General features: G+C 41.9%; 2 protein-coding genes across 3 annotated transcripts; one reads left to right on the top strand and one right to left on the bottom strand.

Annotated features, from left to right (window-relative positions):
- The first annotated feature begins 9076 nt into the window (after positions 1–9076).
- On the top strand, positions 9077–12496 carry pjvk (pejvakin). 2 transcript variants are annotated; one of them, XM_072682885.1, is made up of 6 exons: positions 9077–9287; positions 9532–9727; positions 10125–10266; positions 10353–10470; positions 10628–10771; positions 12198–12496. In XM_072682885.1, exons 1-6 carry the CDS (start codon positions 9077–9079, stop codon positions 12494–12496), a joined length of 1110 nt encoding a protein of 369 aa, XP_072538986.1. The 2 variants fall into 2 exon arrangements, with proteins under 2 accessions (XP_072538986.1, XP_072538987.1); XM_072682886.1 differs by lacking the exon at positions 10628–10771.
- Positions 12497–14929: 2433 nt separating this feature from the next.
- On the bottom strand, positions 14930–22547 carry senp2 (SUMO specific peptidase 2). The gene is made up of 17 exons (XM_072683625.1): positions 22209–22547; positions 21398–21453; positions 21055–21167; positions 20819–20903; positions 20638–20725; positions 20395–20545; positions 20202–20308; positions 19979–20052; positions 19450–19507; positions 19231–19312; positions 18934–19089; positions 18711–18842; positions 18354–18560; positions 17895–17974; positions 17702–17786; positions 17502–17597; positions 14930–16906 (listed from the first exon to the last, which is right to left on the bottom strand). Exons 1-17 carry the CDS (start codon positions 22382–22384, stop codon positions 16841–16843), a joined length of 1812 nt encoding a protein of 603 aa, XP_072539726.1. The 5' UTR covers positions 22385–22547; the 3' UTR covers positions 14930–16840.
- Positions 22548–23063: the final 516 nt, after the last annotated feature.

The following is a 23063-nucleotide window of genomic DNA, read 5'->3' as shown; positions in this document are numbered from 1 at the left end:
CAAAGTAAGTCTTTTCGTTTTTTATTATAAGGACCCAGACAACAAAAGATCAGCACTATACACATATCACACATCTCACATTAACTGATTTTACTGCAGTGTTTTAAAGGAGCTGGGAGCTGAATGATCAGGGAGGTCAGTTAGTCTGTATTATAATATAATAAGTTAATAAACACATTATAAAACAATAATTTTAGTCTCTACTAGAAATTCTACTCTTTTAAGTCTCTACTAAAGTACATGAATCAGTCCAGAATGTCTCATTATAGAAACTACTACTAAAAATAAAGTGATTTAATTGAACATAATAATCATATTAATTTTAGTTAAATTGTGTGTCTGTATTATTTATACAAACACAAAGATTGGATCAGTATTGCCCAACACTGAGCATTAAAGAAACTCTGGACTGGATCTAAGGCCAAAACACTGGATCAGGACATTCCTAATATTTACTGCTAAATCTCAGTGTCAAATGTGTATTGAACCAAAACTGCTACCATATTCCACCCATGCAGAGAAGGCAATTAATAACACTAGTTATGAGTTCAGTGATCACACACAATAAAAAAAACAACAACAGTGCGTTCTCTGATGATGTCGTGGAAGAACCCCTTTTGGTTCCATAAAGCACCTGTGAATTGCTAAAGAACATTCAAATCCACATCTTTAAACCTTTAAAAGGGTTCTTCACATTCACACTCTTTAACAAAAGGGGGTTCTTCCATGGCATCACTTCAAGAATGCTTTGTAGCACCTGATTTTTAAGAGTGTGAAGATTTTTTTAAATGTGTAAAGAATCAATCACTAAAACCCGAATCTCTACTAAAATATATGCCGGGCACCTGCTGCAGTAGGCCTGAACCATATCTGAAACAGCATTTTTTCGAGGCAAAGAAAAAAATAGAAAACTGCAAGTACCAATTTAGTGGGAGAGCACAGACGTTATTTTAGGGAAACCACAGAGCCCTCTATTATACGTTCAGCTTAACTTCTGCTTTGCGGGCAAGTTTTATTTCTGTCAGAAAGAGAAGACACACCCTATGTCTGGAGCTCAACATAAATATCCTCACCATTCTGGAGTATACATTAAATGCTTCCAAATACATACAGAACATAATTGTGTTTAATGTATAAGGCTCCCTGACCTTAACCAGGGGGATCCTAAATAGGGCCTGTTAGTCTCCTGAGGCCTCTCTGCATCACTTAACAATGACACAGTTCATTAAGGCTGATTATTGACAGTTTCCCACCATCATAAAACAATACAAGCTGGCTCACGAGAGGATCGTGACGTTTTTCTGGCAGACAAAATTACTGAGGGAGGTCACACACGCCGCTCTGAGCTCATCACTGATTTCACACCACAGCCGACAAATTTCAGCTTTAAACCTCGTAACAGATTAACAATCAGATCCAAACGGTGCTCGGCTGAACAGATGAACGAGCCGAGATTTCCTGTTAGATACATTAGTAGTGTTTAACACAGAAGGGTTCGTGAACACTGCAACTGTTGTAATTTTACCTGTAATGTGCCTCAGACTGTCTCAGACTGTCAGTAATCAGACTGGGTTGAAAAACCCCTCCGGGTAAAAGGTTAAGCCTAAACTGCTAAAGGCTGAAGAGGAGGATATACACTACATGGGTGAAAAATACTGGGACACCTGCTTATTCATTGTTTCTTCCAAAATCAAAGGGTATTACCAAAAGAGTTGCTGCTGCTTTTGTTGGAGTAGCTGTCTCTACTGTCCAGTGAAGGCTTTCTGCTAGATTGTGGAGCACTGTTGTGAGGATTTGATTGATTCAGCGACAAGGATGTTTGATGATCACCTCACCACCCCACCCTCCCCAAATCATCCCAAAAGTATTGGATGAAGCTTCATCATTCCAGAGAACACAGTTCCACTCCTCCACAGCTCAATGTTGGGGGGGTTATACCCCTCTAGCCCACACTGGGCATTAGGCATGGTGCAAATAGGTTCATGATTATCTGCTCCAGAGAGTCTTAATCTATTGTCGGTACTTCTCTAAAGGGACCAGACAAGCTTTGGGGGTCAGCAACGGGGGCAACTTAAAGTAGCTGAATGCATTCATTACAAGAGTTGTCCACAAACATTTGGACAACACAAAAACACTCTAAACAGACAGAGATTTCGCAGTACGGCACATTTTGAAACTGAGGTAATGTTTGTTTTTTCGTGGTACAGTCCCTTTAACAAAATTCACACAGCACACTGTACAATTGGGTGTGCCCTTACGTCTCCTCATGGAAGGCGTGCTGACCAAAATTGTCGGCCCACGGCAGTCACCATGAAACCCTCACATCATTAAACACACAAAGCCATGCGAAACCTCTCATTCTCTGTAGCGGCTCGCTCTCAAATAGCACGGCCTGAGCACCGTCGAAAACCACTTTCTTCTGGGAGCCATTCGGGGAGTGCTTGACTTTTTCGAAAGTGTCCCTGCAAATAAACATTTGTCCCAGCCGTGGCATTTGGGCACCCTCAGTTCATAAAACACTTCAGATCATAATGGTTTTTCCAAATAAATGAGTTCCTTGTCCTGAAGTGGGCTGCTATATTCAGATCCAGCTGGTTACCTTCCTGTGTGGTAGCACCTTGCTGCCTAGTTGAATGGGATGTGTGTAGCCTACCTGAGGCACATTCAATAAAAATATTAGCCTGAAAGCCACAGACTTGATTTAGAACTGTAGGCCTCTCTAAACAAAGCAGCATAAACATAATGTCTGACACTTAGGGCATGTAAACAGAAGCAGGAGTGAGGTTCCTGTCTCTGTGAAGATCTGTGGAGCCAAGAAACATCTTCAGCTCAAACAGAGCTAAAACACAAGTTGTACTTTGTGACATTTATACCCAGAAAGAAACCCCAATGTTGAATGTACGCCTACAAGTGTTTATACCAGTCCAGATGGACACAAATGAACACTGTAGGAGAGAATTTCACACAATAGGTGTTGATTCAACAACTGTAGAGCTGTTTAGATGCCAACCCCACACTGTATTTTTTTTGTTTGTTTGTTTTAACAGAACTAAACAATTAATTACAAGATATTATAATCAGTGAATCTGAATTCTCTGGATTTTACCGAACGTACCTAGTTAGCAAGGAGGAGGAAATGCTGAATCTCCTAAGCCTATCCAGTGCTAAATCACAATGTACTGCAATTAACTCTCTAAGGAAATCATATAAACTCTTACACTGTAAAAATCTTTGCCTAAAGCCTCAATATAAATACATCTCCACATATAAAAAACATTTGTGTGGTAATTTGGTGCTGTAAAAGCTTACTAAACTCTCTAAACTTTTATTTAGCTGGGGATTGTGATCTGTTTACAACCTGTAGACTGTAGACTGGGTGTCACCTTTAATCCAGTCCCCAAACAACTGAGGACCCAAGTTCATGTCACTAAAGAAAGACACCTGAACCCAGGGCAGGTGGGACCCCACTGCCCAGCAATTCATTCTCTGTTAATTCTCCAATTTTATCCTTTAAAAACTCCCAAAACTGCACATTTTCCCAGTCAGGGTGATGTGGGTGATACTCACCGGTCTTAGCAGCATCTTGGCACGTGACGAGCGATACCTGGACCAGGGCGAGCGCGAGCCACACGCTTATCCTGAGACGAGGGGTCATTTTCCACCGCGGGTCTGGACAATTTGGGGTCCAGAAGGGATGGGGAGGAGGGGGGTTACCGGTTGCCGGTTACCGTTCGCCGGAGTTAGGGCTTTAGCATCCAGCAGAAATGCCCCTCTGAACAGCAAGAGCTGCAAACACCAGCCAGGCTCTGCCACTGGCGCGCGCTCGTGGCAGCTCGTGCAGGCGTGGCCCGCCCACATCTGTCCTCGAGGCCTCTCATCACGGAGCTCAGGCTAAAATAGCATCTGCAGAAACGTGGGTCGTACAGAGTCGTGAAATTGAATTCAACAAAGTAAAGCTTTTAAGCGTTTTAAGAGGTAGAAAATCATAATTCATAATTTTATTAATTTATTGTAATGAGGATTTAGTACGTTTTTTTATTTTATGGAAGTTATGGTTTAGTTAGAGATGTACCAATTTACATATTTATTTAAAAATACATTAAGCTGTTTATTTCCAGTTTATATGAGAATGCAATATTATAAAAGTAATATAATATAAAATATCTTTTAATAAAAATTTTGCTGTATAGTGTCCCAATCTTTCTAGCCACAAGCTAACACACTAGCCCCTAACTAACATGCCAGAAGCTTGTGATGCGTGATAGTCCAGCAGTACTGTCTAAGACCATATGTTGCATTACAGTTTGATCCAAGCTGATCTCTAGATGAAATCTATGATCTTTAAAGGTCAGCGGTGTTTCACACTGACCAAAAATATCCAGACACCCTTGTATGATCCCTGGAGAAGAGCATTGGCAAATAGTAAAGAACACTGCAGCAGCCGCACGCGAGCCTGCACCATACCTTTGCTTTTCTGCTGTTTTGGGTTTAATAAAATGATCTATTAATCCTCCCTTAATGTTAAATATACCTCAAAATCGTTCACACAACACACTCTGCTGCCATGTTCCAAATTGGGATCGTATGATTAAGTCGACACATCATTTCCTGGATCCTGGACTTTATTCCATGGGGTAATCGACTGTTTAGTTGTTTTAAGGGTAGGCCTTGATTCCCCTCAATACCTGCAGATGCTGAAAACAGCTGTGTGAGAGGTGGTAATTGATGTAGATTTATCACCAGGCCTCTGGAGAGCAGAGTGAAGAAGTGGATGAAAGAGAAGGAGGCTGTTGCTTTGTGGACTCAGGCTTTACAACCGAGGGTTCCAGGACTAACTATTTTGGGTGGCCTACCAGGTACCTTGGCTTAATACTATACTATATTTGGTTCTAATAGTCTCATTATGACAGTAACAGCCTCCTGGCTGCTAAAGTGTTAGTTCCCCATCTCTGCTCCAGCACACTGGCTTTGAGAAAACACAGTCATACTGAGACTAAATACCGTTACATACTCCGTTTCATTCACCATGCTCAATGCCAAGCATTGGCTAGAGGGGCATCAAGCCCTCAGCACTGGGCCGTAGAGCAGTCAAACTATGTTCTCTGGAGTGATGGAGCTCCACCCAATACCATTGGGGTGAGTTGGAGTGGTTGGTGTTTGTTATCCAGGGCTGATCATCTTTCAGCAATACCTGACCTCATTAGTTTTTCTTGCAGCTAAATGTACATGCACACTGAATGCTGAATGTTAAATATACCACCTGTACAATCGGTCTCCTGCTCTGTAATGGCACAAACAGAGATGTAGGTCATGTACGCTGAAGAGGTACCTTCATTATGAATGCATGTTCCTGATCCCTAGATTTGTTAGTAGGACATGGTATACATTACTACAGGTAGCCAGAAGAGATGCACTTTATTTCGGACAGTCTTTAATGGCTAATGATCATTTGATGACCTACTGTATGTTAAGAAGTGTAGATAACACCATGTCCTAAAAGGGGCTCTTCAAGCTAAACTAACATTTTGACCATCATTACATAGGTTGTAGCAATGCTTGCTCACCTCCTGCAGTGGTTCCCAACAGTCTCTGAAGAGAGATTTTCCAGTTTAAAGAATAGGAAAACCCCCATCTGATGATGTATCTTGAAGGTGGGAGGAGCTTTTGATAGCTACAAGTGGTTTAGGATGGGCAGTTTAAAATGTTAGACATCACATGTCATGTCTCTATTTATTAGACTCTACATGAACAGTCAGGATTTTACTGTGGCCGTGTGATGCATTTGCGTAATGCATGCTAGGAAATGTAGTGAGGGATTCAATGCTACATTAGAGAATCTAACAATCTGAGAAATAACTTATTAAATGTTACTTTTAGGACAGAATGCCCCTTTGACCGTGGACTCAACTGAGGAAATGTTCATGTACGATAGTTAGACTGGACCTGTAGTTATTTTAGGCATGGTTTCTGGGGAGTGTCCGAGAAGAACATCATTATAGCCCTTCCTTGCAACTGTTGTAGTTGGACCTCTTAGCTCTATGGCATGAGATGAAGGTAGCTTCCAAAGGGCACAGACCGTATCTCTCTATGATCTCTGCAAACTTAGTAACTCTCGCAAAAAAAACAAAGTGAACGACGCTGAGTTTCCCTCTTGCTCATTTCCCCCCTTTTCCTGCAGTTGCCCACTGTACTAAATTAGGCAGCTTGTTTCCATGGCAAATCACAGGTACGTATTTACTGTTCTTATCGTCGTAACTGCCCAACTAACACTCTGACCTCAGGGACGTTCCAGGCCAAGGCCACAATGAGCCTGTGTAAATGCTGGCCCGATTGCTTGTTTTCTAACAGCTACAGACAGAGCTGTGTAAGAGCTCTCTCTCAGACAGGTTTTTGCAAAATGTTCCTCAAACAGAATCTGGCTTTACTTTCTCCACCCAATAGTGAAATTACAGGGAGAACCACATGAGGTCATGTGTGAGTGACTTATTCCATGCCTTTGCCCTTTGAAGAGTGCAGTGCTGTTTTACATGGGCACCACTCAGCAGTGGTCTTTGGCTCAGTAGGACAGTAGGCAAAGGGCAGTAGCACTGGCATTTGAATGAACTCTGATCTATATAGAGGTAATTAGGAGTGCCATTATTTACTACTTCCATTTAGTTCCAGGGAAGCTACTGTTAGGGTTTCTGCTCTGATCTGTCTCTGATTCTTCCAATACACTTGGGACAACTGACAGCTGTTTCCATAGTGCAAAGTATTTGCAAAATACACTAGTTTGACAGGCTCTAGACCCTAAATTTCATACACCGGATACAAAAATAGAAGAGCAGATGTTACAGATGATATGCTGGTAGGACAGGACATGTGTTCTATCATTTAATTGGATCCAGAATGGTTTTCTCATAAGCCATTCAGCATTTTCCTGGACACTTAAATAATACATATTAGTAAATATGATTATTTGACTGATTATTTATGTAGCTGAAAAAAAAGCTCAAGCAGTGTTTATAGGATGCTTAGAAAACGCTTTACTTAAGACTTAAGAACTCCTTCTTGAGAATTGGGCCAACCCGCAAATCTGTTGTGTCCATCCAAAACAGCAGACCTACTGTAATTATTAAATCAAATAAAAAAGCAAATCAAATTTGATTTGTCACATACATAGTCATACACAGTATAACTTGCAGTGAAATGCTTTTATGACAGTCTGCCCACATCAAAGCTATACAATAAAGATCTACATTTAAACTTAACTAAACCTTAACTTAATGAAGTAAAGTGCAAAAGAAAAATAAAATAAAAAAATAAAAATAGAATAAGCTACATTTAAGTTAAAAAATAAAATATAAAAATATGAAAGTATAGAAATATAGAAATATAAGCAAAAAAAAATAATACAAATATATATACACAGATGTATATTACCTATTACCTTGTAGACTGGTCCCATCAGGGGCTTCAAGTGGTTCAGTTGTCTACTGTGCTACCATAATGGCTTAGGGGTTGCAAGTTCGAATCCACGCTCTCTCCAGGTGAGTAGATGGCGCACTCTTGCCTTATCACACTTGAAGCGATGTTGGCTGGCACAGACATCTATTAGCTTTCCTCCAAGAATGTTGGCTGCCCAGCGATGCCACATTGGTGGCAGTTCGAAAAGAGACATGTATCTGAAGATACTAGTGGATCATAGTAGCTGAAATTTCTAAAAGGCAGGAGGATCTCAATCATCCTTCACACTTGCTGTAGATCTGAAACTATCCACAGACGTTTCTGTCCATTCTTCCACTATGACAAAACGACTCAATGCCGTGGGTCTAAAAGAATTTGGGGCTGATCAGAAGCATGCCACATCATCTGGCAAACATGGTGGAGGCACTGTTATGGCATGAGTCACTGGAACTGGGTCACTGGTGTTTATTGATGATGTGACTGCTGAAAGAAGTTGCAGGATGAATTCTGAAGTGAATGGAGCTCTACTATCTGCTCAAATTCAGTCAAATGAGGCAAAAGGGATACGACAGTGCTTCACAGCAAAGATGGATAATGACCCAAAACATACACTAAAAGCAAGAGCTTCTAATGGCAAAGAAAGAGAGTCTTCTTAAGTGGCTGAGACCCAGTTTACACCTGGTCATTTAATGTGGGTTGTATCCTGAGTTGATTTTAGCCACATGCATTTACACTTTGTAGTCAAATGCCTCCAAAGTTAGTCAGATTGAAATACGATCGCTGTTTGGGACAGATTAGCAAATTCGCTATTTGCATGGCAATTATTACTAGCTTTTCCAATGTCCTGAGAGGAGTTTTGGTTGAAGTGGTTTAAGTGATTGGATTTTTATCTGGTTTAAATGCATCTTGGGTTCGTTTGCACTTTTATGTGGTTTGACCTTGTCCAGATATAATCTTCATACTCAAGAAGTATGAAGTGACCAGGTCTGAGTCAGTCACCTGACCTTTAGTACGGTTAGGTAGAAAGGTTAATGCCGTGTTATTGTTAAACCACTTAATTAAAAGCTGAAAGTCTACACTTTAATAACACCTGTCACGGACCTCAGTGTATGTAAACTAATGTTGCCATAATTTGTGTCCACTCTCCTGTTAATTGCCAGTTCAGATTACACCCAGTGTGGCACCCAGTCCATTATACCACAGACTGTTCAGCCTGCAAACTGCTTTTTAATGACAATTAGCCAAGTAATGACAGCACAGCGTGTGCGATTAGCGTATTGACTGTTCCATGTAATAAACATTAACTACTGCCAGCACACTAATACCAACTCAGTGTATTGCTGAGTCATTTAGTTGTTGTAGTTATGAGATATCAGGCCATCTAAAGTTGACAAGGCAGGGGAGGAGAGAACACAGTACATTTGACAAGAAGACACCCCTATCAGCTTACTGTTCCTTCTTCATTATTTATCACCCATGTGCCTGAGCGGCCTCTGCACGCTCCCTCCTCTCATTCTGCCCACAAGAGGCGAACATGCAGTCCAGGCGAAGGCCATCTCGAGCCGCAATGGATATGAGGACACTCCTGTTCTTCTGACTGAGCCTGTGGATCGGTTTCTGAACTTTTGCCATGTTTGCAGCTGCGACTAAGAACTTTGTGAAGCAGGTGGGGGACACAGGGCGGCTGATCCCCGTCCCCAGCCTCAGCGAGGCTGACCGATACCAACCCCTCAGCCTGGTGACCAGGAAGAGGAGAAGACATTTCTGGAAGAAGACCAAATATGCCTCAACACCGTTCTCGCTGAAAGACATACTCGTGGGCGAGAAGGAGATCACTGCAGGTAGGACTGTAACACTTATTAATATGTCCCATTAACATGATGTTTATGATGTAAAGGTGAAAATAGGGCTGGACAACATGCCAAAGGAAGAGGGAAAAAAACGTAACACGTGTATAGCAACTGTTTAAACTATGATAAAAACCACATGAACAGCATATTAGCACAATGTGAAACAGAGGCCAAGAGAGCCACAGCATGAATTGATTATGAGTGATGTGTAATCCAATCCATTTGTGGCTATTAGGAGTATCATCCTACCAGCTTCTCAACTATGAAGACAAGTCAGATGTGTCCTTAAACGGGCGCCTGGGCAACCACCTGATTCATGAAGTGGGCGTCAATATCAGCGGTTCAGACTCTGTGGCTGTCAAAGCCTCCTTTGGAATTGTCACCAAGCATGAGGTGGAGGTTCCTACCTTGCTGAGGGAGCTGAACTCAAGGTACATTTACTCCAGTTTTGGAAACAACATTTACATGAATTACTTGGATATATATCTATGCGATGGGCAGAATTACAGCAAATATCCAATACAGTTACCCTAAATTGCTGGGCACAACTACACTGGCCTTTCATAACAAAGATTGTAAACAAGTTGTAGCTCTGAAAAGCTAAGGTCTGAGATCTAGATAAAAGTTAACTGAGAGCTCAGCTCTTATGGGGTGCCCAAACCTTTGCTTGGTGACCCTTTTTATAAACTGTATAAAAGCAAGAACTTGACTATCTTGAAGAGACTTGACTATGTGAATTTTAAGCCATTTGGAGATCATCTCCTAATCAATTAACAGAGAATCCCAGCATTAATAATGTGTTCTCTTCCCTTTCTTATCTTTCTTCAGAAAAGTTGACCTGGACCACTGTCTGATCCGTCAGTCAAAGGACAGCGGGCGAACTGTGCTGTGTGTTGTCATGGAGAGTATTCGCACCACACGACAGTGCTCTCTCACTGTCCATGCTGGCATGCGTGGGACAACCATGAGGGTACTTATAGACATACAAATCAATGAACGTATGGCTCCCTGCAAGGTTCACACATATGCACATCACTCAAACCATGTCTCTTTCAGTTTCAGATAGACGACGGCCGAAACCCCAAAGGCCGTGACAAAGCCATCGTTATTCCAGCTCACACTACCATAGCCTTCAGCATATTTGAACTATATGTGCGCCTTGATGGACGTCTAGGTGAGCTTCATACAAATGTACATTAAGAAAGTTTTCCACTCCCCATGCTCGGAGTGCCAACTGAGAGATGTTATTAAGTGAGGGTTGTAAAATGAGCATCATACAGCACTGCATGTATCAAAACTTGTCTTACTTCTGCTTTTCGCCCTCCGATCAGATATATGTGTAGCACCAGAGTCAATGGGCGGCTTTGAGAGGGAACAGATCCGAGAGCAACTTGGAGGATTCATCGGCAGATTTTCTGTGGGCAGACTGCGAAGGTTCCTGTCAGGGATCATTTATGGGAACCCCTTTAGAGCAGGTAATGTGTCATATGTTCTATTATAGCTTTTTTAATTGAGGATATGTCTCTCTCTCGTGGGTCCATCTCCCTGGTGGCCTTCACAAGTTTTCACATTTGGGCTCGTCAGTTCCATTGTTCCATTATCCCAAATGATGTAGTCCGTCAGCCAAGACAGTCAATGACTGATCAATGACTACCAACATTTACAACTTTCTGGGAGTGACATTCAGGTTAGTCCAGAGGCAACTGTAAATCAAATTCCTCTGGAGGTGTGGCGTAAAAGCGTGACTCTCACTGCCCGTGGTTGAGCGCCGGCATCCCTGTCTGATATGAAATTCTTTCATTTTTCATTGGAGATTTAAGGCTAATATACTTCACAGGCAAAGTTAGCATACACCAGGTAACATTCTACTAACTACGTGCGTAAATCATCACACATTTCCAGACTGCATCTAGTTACATTACCTAATCCCAAATAGACTTGTTTGTGTTTTCTGACACTGCATGGCAAACTGATATCTATAAAAATGGACAAAAGTATTGTTCTAAACAGCTAAACAGGATCTTGCGCCTTAAATTTTAGTCAGGTTTTAAGAGAGCTACAAGTGGACTAAGTCGCTGCCATTATGATCCAAGGATCGCTGGTTCAATATCTGGGTCATGCTGCTTGCCATCACCATCCAGAGTCAGAGAGAGCACAAGTGGCCCTGATGGCACTTCATTGCCACGTCACTCCCAGTGTTATATTGGTCAGCACAGGCGTCAGTTAGTTGTTATATCAGAGCTCTTTAATGTGAGTTCGAAAAAGAGGCGGCTTCACATGTGTCAGGGGGGCTAGAGTGATAGGAGGCGTTCAAATGAACAGGGATCGGCCTTCCGAATTGGGTAGAAAATGGGGTACCTTTGTATTAATGAAAAAAAACACATATTTTGATAATGGTATGTACAGTTTAACTGATAGAGCTGTTAGAGAGTTTTTGCAAAAAATATGGCAACTAATACTACACCACTACACTTTGGCTTATTTGTAATGTTGACGATTGCAAAATATTAGTTAAAAAAAGGCTTTTGGGTACTGTTTTGCCTCACAACTCCCTTCTGACATGACTGGATAAAAAAATCTGTGTAATAACTTACAAACTTTAACAGGTCTCTATCACCACTGCGGTGAGCAGTACTTACTCTAGAATCAAGCATTTTACACCAAACCATGATAATGAAATATGTTGTCTACATATCTGCAAAACAGTGGTACAGAAATGTAGAAAAATATATGGACTTTATTTTGGTCCACTAGATTTAAATTCAGCAGGGTTAATGCCAGATTGGGCCACCAGTAAACAGCCATAGTCTGTAATGCTATCTAAAGCAACAGTTTAGCCTGTTTTCCTAGTTCTGGGTCAGTAAATGTCTCTGATGCCCATTTTCTTAAAACATGTTATAGACGACAGAACGTTTGAGGAGCTTACCCATTCAGACATGTACATGGACGATGTGGTGGACTACTACGAGAAGGCTGCCAGCATGACTGATCTGTCCACCTCTTACCTGCGAGAGGACAAACACACCCGAGTCAACCTGCTCAACCACAACATCCCCAAAGGCCCCTGTGCCCTCTGTGGCATGGGCCACCAGCGCCGTGAGACCGTCTACGGCTGCCTGGAGTGCTCCTCCAACGGCCAGAAGTACGTGCGGCTGCACGCTGTGCCATGTTTCGACCTGTGGCACAAAAGTTTACGGTGAGGACTACACTGGATAGAATGCAGCCTTATGCAGGGTTAGTGGGACTAGAGCTGGTGCTGGAGACTCATTGGCTTTGGTTTTGTGGATTCTGATTAAGCCTAGTCTGGGAGTAGAAGTAGAAGTGTAGAAGTAGGCCTAAGCTGTATCTAGAAAACTGCCTATACACTGCATACCTTAACTTCTAGACTAGTGGTCTCCAACCCTGTTCCTGGAGAACTGTCTTCCTGTAGATTGGAATGGACTCTCCTAAACTAATCCAGTACACCTGGTCCAACTAATTATTGCTATCAGAAGTCCCTGACTGGCTGAATGGGGTGTGTTAGATTTGGTTGGAGTTGAAACCTGCAGGAAGGTAGATGTTCCGGGTCGGAGACCACTGTTCTAGATCTAGCATATAGGTGTACAGTTATAAACAGTAGCCCATCTGTGGACAGATACAAGGAACGATGCTGACCAGAGGTTATTATTTAGGTGGTCAACCAGAGATGCTACTGTCTGTAACTGTACATCTGCAAGGTGGGCATTCAGTAAGGGTCTATTAAAGTGGTGAGTGAGTCCCACTGTGTTTTTTCTGAAATTGAATCAATTGGTTTAATCTATTTGACAACCTCTCCTGTGCAAGTAACTGCCATTATAAAGAAATGCTTTGAGATGTACAGAAATATGACAGTGGACAGATTGTAAACTGCTTGTTAATGCTTGTTAACGTTAAGTACTGTATTGCTCATCCATTTTGTTTACACACCAGCCGCAAAGTCCTGATCTTCCTTTGAATAAAAGTAAAGAGGTATCCCGTCACCATGATATCATATAGGACAGTGGGCGTGCAGCCTGACCAGATCCTCTTACCCTCACATGAGCACCAGCTGCTGACCTCTCTCTCTCTCTCACACACACACACACACAAACACAGACGTACTTGAATAATTGAGTGTTATTAATAAATTAACCAGTGGATCATGTGAAGGTAGAGCAGGAAGTGGGTTCTGCCTTAGCTCAGGTGAGAACGGCTGTTTTTGTTTCCGAAGGGTAATTCAGGCTAACACAGGCCAAGCAGTGAAGGCCTACTTACCAGCACCTGAAAGAACCTCCTTACAGTGAAGCTGTGTTCTCTGCATGTTTGAGAAGGGACAGTCTGAAATGTCAGCATTTGTTTACTGTTGTGTATTTTGTCAATTTTATGTCCTGGCCTTTTTTTGAACCAACAATAAAACACAACTGGGTTAACAGTGCTGGGCCTACAATGACTCAACATAGAGCGCTGCTGCCCGTCACATTCTTACACCAACTAATGTAGGGTCAAATCTAACATGGACTTTTTAAAACATTAGTTAGACATGCCTTTGGTCAACTTCTCATGTCCCCGTGCCAATGTTCTTAGTGAATTTTCCCAGCAGTAAGACATTGTGAAGCATGTAGCTAAACTACAGCCTCCACGCAGAAGGGTTGTACGGAGCTTAGCCTTCTGAGATGAATGATGACAGAAATCCGGGGATTCATCTCCTCACATATACATTAGTATAAGTTTAGCAGGTCTACAAGCATGACCAATCTAACCATGCTGGTTAAGCAACATGACTGGAGTGACCACAATGGTCCACCAATATGACCAGTTTGACCAAATTAATCAGCTAGATTGCCACATTTTTGAACAGAAGCATATGCAATGCATGTTACACATAGTGTGTTTTTGCCCAGATGACCTTTTTGAGACGAGCTTTTTAGCCACCCTGACTATCAAAGATCAGCTATAAGCTGTAAAAGCTGGTCTTGAACAGGATTATTCAACAGGGATCTCTTCCATTTTCCAGTATCAGTAGTTACTGGGATGTAGATATTTTATTATCCATTAAATATTACTTCAATAATAAAGTTTTATAGTATAAGAATTGGTGCGTCGATGTACCACTTTGTGGGTATGTATGGGTGTATGTGGGACAAATAGAATTTTGCCCTTTACTATCAGCTGAATTGCTCGTTATTGGCTAGCGCTGGAAAGGCAGACATGGGCAGATTGCTTGTGTAATATTACTCTTGCATAAATACTTTAAAATATTTTTGAAGTGTTCGTTTGAGCCCTTTTCCTGCCTTTGAGAGAACCTTAGATGAAACCAAGCTTGTTGCATAAGTAAGTATTTACAATTCTACCCAAGGCTAATTTTAATATAATCTTTGGGGTTGTAATTGGTTAAGAATTGGTAAGTGAAAATCATTCTCCTTTGAGGACAATTCCTTTCCCAGCCACTTATTTAATTTTTTTTTTATATAGACTTCTCTGCTACGTTTGGATCTACTGCTTTTGGCGCTACTACAAGAGATTTAACATAGCAGCTCCACCTGGTGGGGCAAAACTACAGCTACACTTCCATTCTTACATGTTGAGTAGCATGTTGGGAAACACAAGCCAGACCAACCAAACAGGACAGAAAAACATTCCCCGTTCACAGTCCTTTATTACTTAAAAAAATAATTACCAACAATCTGCATGAATGAGAAAAACCATCTCAGCGCATATACAGTAGACTTCAGCATCTCTAGCTGTCTGTAGTAACACACACACACACACACACACACACACACACACACACACACACACACACACACACTCTCTCACATCAAATCAAGCTCGAATTCTGCCATCCAGCTCACACACACACACTCCTCATTCTTACATATGATAAGATATAAACAGGTTAAGTCAATAATTAAGCTCAATCAAAATGAAAAATGTAACCTTCTATAAATAAAGAGAGCAGTTGCTTAATTCGGGTTACAATTCAGACGGAAGGAGCAAGAAGTAGAATTTTTTCATCAAGGAGAAACGCACATTTCACAACAGTAACAGGTATGGAATGTTGAACTCTGGTTGTGACCGAAGCGGCAGGGTCGTCTGTGTCGAGCACCTTCCTACACCAAAACCAAATCCTACTATCAAACCATCCACACTGCACTAATGCAACTGACTGGCTGAAGATGAAAATGCTACTTGCTGCTCCTGTTAAAGGCCTTTCACGCGTCACAAAATGTGCATTTGGCATCCGTTATTGTTCTCTGCTTCCAGTTTCATCAAAGACAAATCCAGAAAACACAAAAGAGGAACACATATGAAAGATAGAAGAATCCCTCTGATTAATCACATGCTCTTCACAATAAAGGTGCTTTAGATGGCCCTTTAAGCGATGCCATAAAAGTAACACTTTTTATAACAGATGCTGAATGTGTGAAGAACCTTCCCAAAAAAATAAATAAAATAAAGATCTAAAGAAGCTTATGGGACCAAAGGTGGTTCTTGTACAGCATCACATTAAAGAACCATTCAAAGCACCTTTATTGTCGAGAGTCCAGACCCATCAAACACACCCATCATGTAATGCACGCGCACACACGCGCGCACACACACACACACACACACACACACACACACACACACACACACACACACACGTCTCCAGTTCCATTGAAGCAGTGTTTCAAACCTTAACACTTAAACCAGGTTGTAATTAGTACTGAAACTTAAAGAGAACAGGAGAAGCACAATGTTGTATCAAGGCACTTTGGGCTGGGTCGATGCATTTACGCACAAGGACGAAACCAGTCCGCTGAATAAATACTGTTGCTTTACACTGCAATACACAGCTCAAGTACCTCGGTTCTCATTTACATTCACTTCTGCCATTGCTTACGATTGCTGTCAGCGAATAACAGTCCAAAGTGTGTTTCACACCCAGCTGAATTAAGACTCACACTAATAAATAGGTTAACGTTTTTCCTCTTAACTTGTGTTAGGATGTGTAAGAATACTGTACATCCACTGCTAGGATCAGTTTACACAGCCGGTCACACTGAAAAAACAAACAAGTCTGCAATTTCAGCACCTCTACACAATGCTAAACAGGATCATCTCACACTCCCTCAGTGTGCATTCACATCCTCCAACATGAGCTCCTGCCGAAAATCAAGGGAGTCAACCGGACAGGGCCCTGCATCTATGCAGACTGACCCCTAGGGGTGATAATGCAAGGAATGATGAGGAGCTTTATGAACAAAGCTGCCTTCAAAAAACAAACAAAAAAAACAAACAAAAAAACAAAAACTCCACTACATGATCCAGTCTGGTGCCTTACTGTCTTGCCTAATCCATCAGCACTCTCAGCAGACAGATCCAGTAACGGGTAGAAAAGGAAACAACACGGAGTTGTCAGACTGATTGGAAAGAGTAAGACTGGAGAGACAGATACTAGAATGGAAGCAGGCATCTGTTCTAAATCTCTGTAGATAAACATGGAGTATGAACATGTGTTGTGGTCCTGGGCTTTGGTCAGGTTCAGACAGTTCAATGTCGTCCTACTGCAGCAGCCTCTGCTTCAGAATCTCCCAGATCATCGCCTTCCGGAAATAGGGCATGTGACACTACAGAGAGTAAGAGACAGGATTAAGAACATGCAGTATAAAAAAAACTAGAACCTCAAAAGGTTCCAAATCATGGACCAAACTTTCCTCACTTTTTTCAAACAGCATGTTGTATGCAAACATGGTAATCATTTTAAAATGCATCATACAGTCCTTTGTCCATTTGGTTGCTATAAGCTGAAAAAACAACCCCTCTGAATCCACAGTTTTGGGTTATGTCCGAAAAAGCGACGCACTTACATACATTTGCTTATTCAGCTTAAAGAAGTTAAGCATAACCAGCCACCTTAAAGTTACAATGAACATACCAGCATGAACTGTTTTTTTTTTTAATAAGGTGCAATACAAGGCAGCCAATCAGAACAAAAGGGGGGGGACTTGTAACATTTGTGGTAATAGACATGAGCATGACTTAAGAAGACTGGCTTAGTGTAAATTTCAAGCCGAGTCATCTACTATTCCTGTTTGCGGTCTTTTTCCAGAAAGTGGAAAAAAAATGGTGCCATTACCGCACAACTGCCTTCAGTCTCAAGAGGAAGTATAAAATGACGGACATTTAGAAAAAAAAATAATAATAATAAACAGCGGGCATTACCTGTCTGAAGGTAAAGGGCCATCCACGGGCAATGTAGTCTGCGTACTTGCATACAAACACACCACAGTCGCTCCCATTCCTTTGCTGGGGAATCTCCTGAAAAGATAAGAAAATTGTACAGACACCCTGATTTGAAACTATCATTACAAGATTGTATGTGAACTAATTTTAGGTCTGTCCAGGTTTATGCTCATGCTTACAGTGGCTCGCAAGCTGCTCACTGTCCACTTCAACTCTTCCAGATCTTTGCCTTTCTTGACCATGTACTCTTCCTTCAGATACATCCTATGGAAAAAGTTGAGCATGAAACAGTTAGCGAGGTGTGTGATTCTAGTAACCTCTGCCAGAAAGATGGACTGTTTGTCCCCACAGAATCACATCCTGCCGACTCACAGTATCAAGTTACAGATGTCATCATGCCTTTGGCCCATGGAGTCATATGACCTCACGGATTTAGTTCTGAAGTCAACCGCCTACAGGAGACAGAAAGAACCAGGGGCTTTTTAATGTCAAACTTACACCACACAGTGCCTCTGAAACAAATCTAGAATGGAAAACTGTGTTTACCTAAAACAGGCCAATTCTAAAACCCTAAAACTGCGACAAGGCCTCGTGACTGTGACTTTAGCTGAGGCCTTATCTGAAAAAGGGGGAATTCAAAAGCAAGCGGGTATCAGTGCTCGACTGAAAGCAATCCCTAGCAGGCCAGTTTTACAATCTCTTCAACTAGCTGAACTAGTAGCAATAGTAAGATTTTGCTTACTTAGCTTAGTTGGGAAAAATAACAATTACAATAGTAGTTACAAATACATTCCATGACACCATGATGTGATATTTCAGTGCTTGACTCACTACGAGAGACCAGTGGACGCCCAGGTGAAGGGGTATGAGGATGAGGTCATACAGGAAGAGTTCGACAGCCTTTGTCCAGCGACGGACAGCAGCGTGACCACCCCCATGGAGCTTGGGGAAGAAAAACGTACTAAAGCAGTAGACTTTTAGGGAGCCTGCATTCTGTTCACTGCGTGCCATCACCAGGTTAAGGTAGAAGTTGATCACCTTATAGAGAGGGAGAGAGGGGGAAGGAATTAGGAATATATATATATATATATATATATATATATATATATATACACACACACATACACACACACTATATCAAAGGGTGTTCAAATCAAGATCTTGCTACTATGGACACTTTGGTTGTACCTCATCATTGAGCCAACTGCCCTCCTGCAGCGTTGCCAGATCTCGCTGTGTGATGCGGAGTTTAAAAGCACTGCTCAGGACAAGGTTTGGATCCTTCTGTGCAAGAGCAGCACTTACCTCATGATGCATTTCCTAAAATACATAAATACAAATACATATGTTAATTTTTGCCCACATGTAAAAGCAAAGTAGAAGAGGACAGAACTGTCACAGAATGCCTCACCTTAGTGAGTCGGGGGAACTCCTCTTCACAGCGCCTTCCTGTATCAGGGAGAGGTTCAGGTCGAGTCTGCGCAGCTGCCTGGGACACGATAACTGTTCCTCTTTCTTTCAGATTCAGCCTAGTCTCTACCTCAACAGACAAATCCACATCTACTGGCTTGAGTAGGAAAGTGAGATACATAGAGAAAGAGGAGAAATAAAAGCCAATGCATCAATGTGAAAATCCTTGTGGATGAATATTTCTTGCAGAAACAGCACACTATATTCACAAATCAACCTAAAGCACACAAATTCTTACCACAGTCTTTTTGGAAGACTGGTCATCTGGTTTCTTGTCCTTTGCATCGCTGACACGTGCACTGCAAGTGACATCAACCAATCTGCAGCAGAAGATTGGTTAAAAAAAATCAGAAAAGACTGAAAGACTGAAAAAAAAAAAAAAAAAAAAAAAAAAAAAAAAAAAAAAGTATAAGGCTAGTGGATAAATACTGGAAAAGGGTAGCGAAAAGCGAATTACCTATCCTTTGTGCGATTTAAAGAAGCTGAATCCCTCCACACAGACACATTGGGGTTGACTGCAGAGAAGCAGAAGCAACATTAAAAGGCATTATAAGCCAACTCCCAGGTATCCATGAAGAAGCTAATAAAATGTTACGCAACTCCTCAGTAATTAAACGTTCACATCTGGATGGCAACAAAATTACCACAGGATGAGGGAGAGTATATAAACCGAATCTTTGCACACATTTACAACAACTGTGCCCAAATGATCAAAGAGACACTGGCTCTCCAAGTTAAGGGCAAAGAAAAGTTCCAAGATCAGGTTCATTACATTTTCATTTCACAAATTCATAAAGTTTAAAAAAAAAAAAAAAAAAAAGAGTAAAAAACAAATACATGACCCATCCGGAAGGAAATGAAATCACTGAGGACTACAAAAAAATACGAACAAAAAAACAAACACTTTCAGTTCCATAAAAAAAAGCATGTCAGTCAAAGAGAATAAGAGACAGGATGGACCGTCTCAGCTGAACAGCTGAACTTACCTCTGAATTGAGCAGGTTTGCTGATTTCAGTAGTACGGTTAAAGGATTTGTGACCATCCAGGGGAAAAGTTGTGCTAAAATAAGAACCATGCCTCTACGTTAGTGCAGTCCATCAAGAACTAGACCACCTCAGAAACACTAATATTTATTTTATTTTTATTATAAGGGTGCAAAAAGCAGACAAAGACAAAAATAAGAAACGTATGAATCATTAAGTTCCTACTTTGGTGGCTTCACCCGTCCAAACGGTAGTGGTTTATTCTTAGAATATTTTTCGGACACCATCTCTACTAGCTTCCTGTAGTGTTCTCGATCACTTTCCTTCAGTGCCTAAAATATAAGATAAGTACATGATATAGCTTCCATTCATACGTTCCACGATCTTCATTTTAGGGGCCAGGTTCTGTGTAGCCTACCTCCTCCACCGCAAGGCAGGGCTTGTGGGTACGGCTGGGGGGCTCCATCTCAGGCAGCCCTTGGCCAGTACGAGAAGGTAGTAGCTGCAGTGACCTCCTCTGTGGCCGCTCTCTCAGTCTGTCCTGGTTCCCCATATACAGGACTGCTCCACTAAATACCAGAAGAAAGCCAAACGGTTGTAGTATAGTATGGAATGCGTACATTTGTTCATGTGAACATTTTACGAACGTGTCAATATTTACTCTGGTTTCTTTATGAGGGGCTGGGGATTCTGGTAGGAACTTGGCATGGCCCTCTCTTTACACGTCAGCCCCATTTCTCTCTGTTTTTCTGAAATAAAAAAAAAATAGATAAAGTAGCTGAGAATCGGAGACAATGCACGAGTTGATCCACTTTACAGTGTAGGCACTTAATTAGACATACCCATTTTAACATCACCATTAATCGTCCACTTATTCAGGCTGTTGCTGTGAATTTCATCAATTCCCATTAGAGCAACATGACCGACCTGGGTCAAACACAGAAAGAACATGGTAAGAGACATAGTCGCATAAATCAGAAATTATATAGACCTTATCATTCTTGTCAGATAACAAAAACAACAACAACAACAACAATAACAATAATAATAATAATAAACAACTGAGGTGCAGCTGAACCTGTGTTCTTTTATACTCCTTGTCATTTCCATAATGGCACGTCTTGTGCTGTCGTAGGCGAAACAGCCCTGCAATCCCTGCAAAAGTCTTCTTGACCACTCGAACGATTACATCTGCAAAACAGCCTGGATTAATCAAAGAGGAAAATAGTTTCCAATAGGCACATCAAACCATTGTTTTCCAACCCAGCCTTTGAGAAACTTCATCCAGTAAAGTATTTCAGCAACACAAAATGTTCACTGCCTTACTGGGAGCTGAGCTGGTCCCCAAAGACGGGACTGTCAGAAACTGCTTGCTGAGGTGTCAAAATGGACTAAACGAATGGGCATGCATGCCTAGTTACCTCGTCTTGGTCTTTTGATCTCCAAGTGTTCAGACAAACCATCAGGAGAGTCAACACTGCATTAGAAAGAACACAAAGCATCACTATTTCCAGCTCATAACAACATTAGGTCAACTGGCACCTTACTCAACAGGTCTAACTGAAGTAAGAGTTGGTTGGTTGGATCTGTTGTTCCCGAGCCTGGTCCTGGAGGACCCCCTGCACACTCCTGCTCTAACATACTGCCTTCAACTCAGGAAGGTCTTGTTAATCAGCTGAGTAGCTTGATCAGGTGTGTTGAGAGCAGGGTAAACAGTAAAATGTGCAGGGCCGGGGGTCTTCCAGCTAATCACTGGTTTAGATAGCTAACTTAGTTTATCATGCTAAGTCTTATCTCTGGCTAGTGAGAAATGCCTCGGCTGTTGACACAACAGGCTTTTCTTAACAGCTAGCTGGTTAGATTGCACAACAGCAGGTTTACAAGCCTCTAGCTAGCTACATTTTCACTAAACGACCGGTTCGTTATTCGAACAGACGACAAAACAAGCTAGCTATTTAGCTAATGTAGCTAGCTAATCTAGCTAGCCATGTCTACCAACTACCCTGACTAACAAACGTTAGCCAGCTAACTAGCACTAGCTAGCTTGCCTGTGCTAGCTAGCTAGCTAAACAGCGTGAGGAGACTAACGTTAGCTGGCGCTGGGTAATGTTAGCTACCGTAAGCTTAGACAGAAACGAGGTCACACCCTGGAACTGTGGTAAATATAGAAATAGCTATTTAGTTAGTTAGTTAGTTAGTGCTATATAAACAGATCACGGCGTAAACACCGACCTCTGATAGTGGCGTTTCGCAGGCCTGTAGTGCTCCTGTTGTTGACGCTGTGTCTCTGAGGTGGTCCGCCGTGGCGCTTTCCCGTCACCGTTACTGTCTGTAGGCCACACCGCCAAACTCCCTCCAGAAAAAGGCACGAAGAGCGACGACAGCCCGTCAACTATCCATTCATACATCACAAACCACCACGAAGAAAAGGACACCCGCCCGCTCGGTAATGCCAGGACTATGCTGGGTCTTCTGCCAACAAGCGAGATTCAAACACGACGGCTCCCACAACCGCCACCACCGCGCTCGCCTCAGTCCCGTGGATCCTAGCTAGCTAGCTCCGCTGCGCGTGATCTCCGCCCCTCGGCGCGCGCCGCTGCGGGAAACGTCACCGGTCAGAGAGCAGCAGAAAGACCACCGAAGAGCGGCTTAGGGCGACCCTGACTCTCCTGCGTGTCACATTTTCTTTCTTTCTTTCTTTTTAATAAAATATAAAATATAATAATAAATAATAAAATATATATAAAATATTATATATTATATATATTATATATTATATTATATATTATTTGTTCATTTTTATTGACTGTAGCCATGTCCATTTGTCCGTTTGTCAGTTTTTGACATAGTGTGACACGTGTGTGTGTGTGTGTGTGTGTGTGTGTGTGTGTGTAGCGGTACATTTTAAAGGTTGCTTAAGAATGGAAATGTAAATATTTATAGATAGATACAGATAGAGCTATTGATGACAGGGTTCGATACCTGTCCTCTGTTGGGCCCTTAAGCAAGGCCCTTCACCCTCTCTGCTGGCTGCCCACCGTTCCGGGCACGTGTGTTCATTGTCCACTGTGTGTGTTTCGCTGGTGT

The sequence above is a fragment of the Salminus brasiliensis genome, chromosome 7 (assembly GCF_030463535.1).
Source record: "Salminus brasiliensis chromosome 7, fSalBra1.hap2, whole genome shotgun sequence".
Taxonomy (NCBI): domain Eukaryota; kingdom Metazoa; phylum Chordata; class Actinopteri; order Characiformes; family Bryconidae; genus Salminus; species Salminus brasiliensis.
The sequence above is the reverse complement of the archived record's forward strand: the minus strand, read 5'-3'. Positions and strand labels throughout refer to the sequence as shown.

Coding starts and splice junctions, on each gene's coding strand:
- pjvk (XM_072682885.1), top strand. CDS start 9,077: ATGTTTGCAGCTGCGACTAAGAACTTTGTGAAGCAGGTGGGGGACACA. Junction 9,288..9,531: donor CGAGAAGGAGATCACTGCAG/GTAGGACTGTAA, acceptor TGTGGCTATTAG/GAGTATCATCCTACCAGCTT. Junction 10,267..10,352: donor TGCGTGGGACAACCATGAGG/GTACTTATAGAC, acceptor TGTCTCTTTCAG/TTTCAGATAGACGACGGCCG.
- senp2 (XM_072683625.1), bottom strand. CDS start 22,384: ATGTATGAATGGATAGTTGACGGGCTGTCGTCGCTCTTCGTGCCTTTT. Junction 21,454..22,208: donor GCGAAACGCCACTATCAGAG/GTCGGTGTTTAC, acceptor TTTCTAATGCAG/TGTTGACTCTCCTGATGGTT. Junction 17,787..17,894: donor GACATCTGTAACTTGATACT/GTGAGTCGGCAG, acceptor CTTTTTCCATAG/GATGTATCTGAAGGAAGAGT.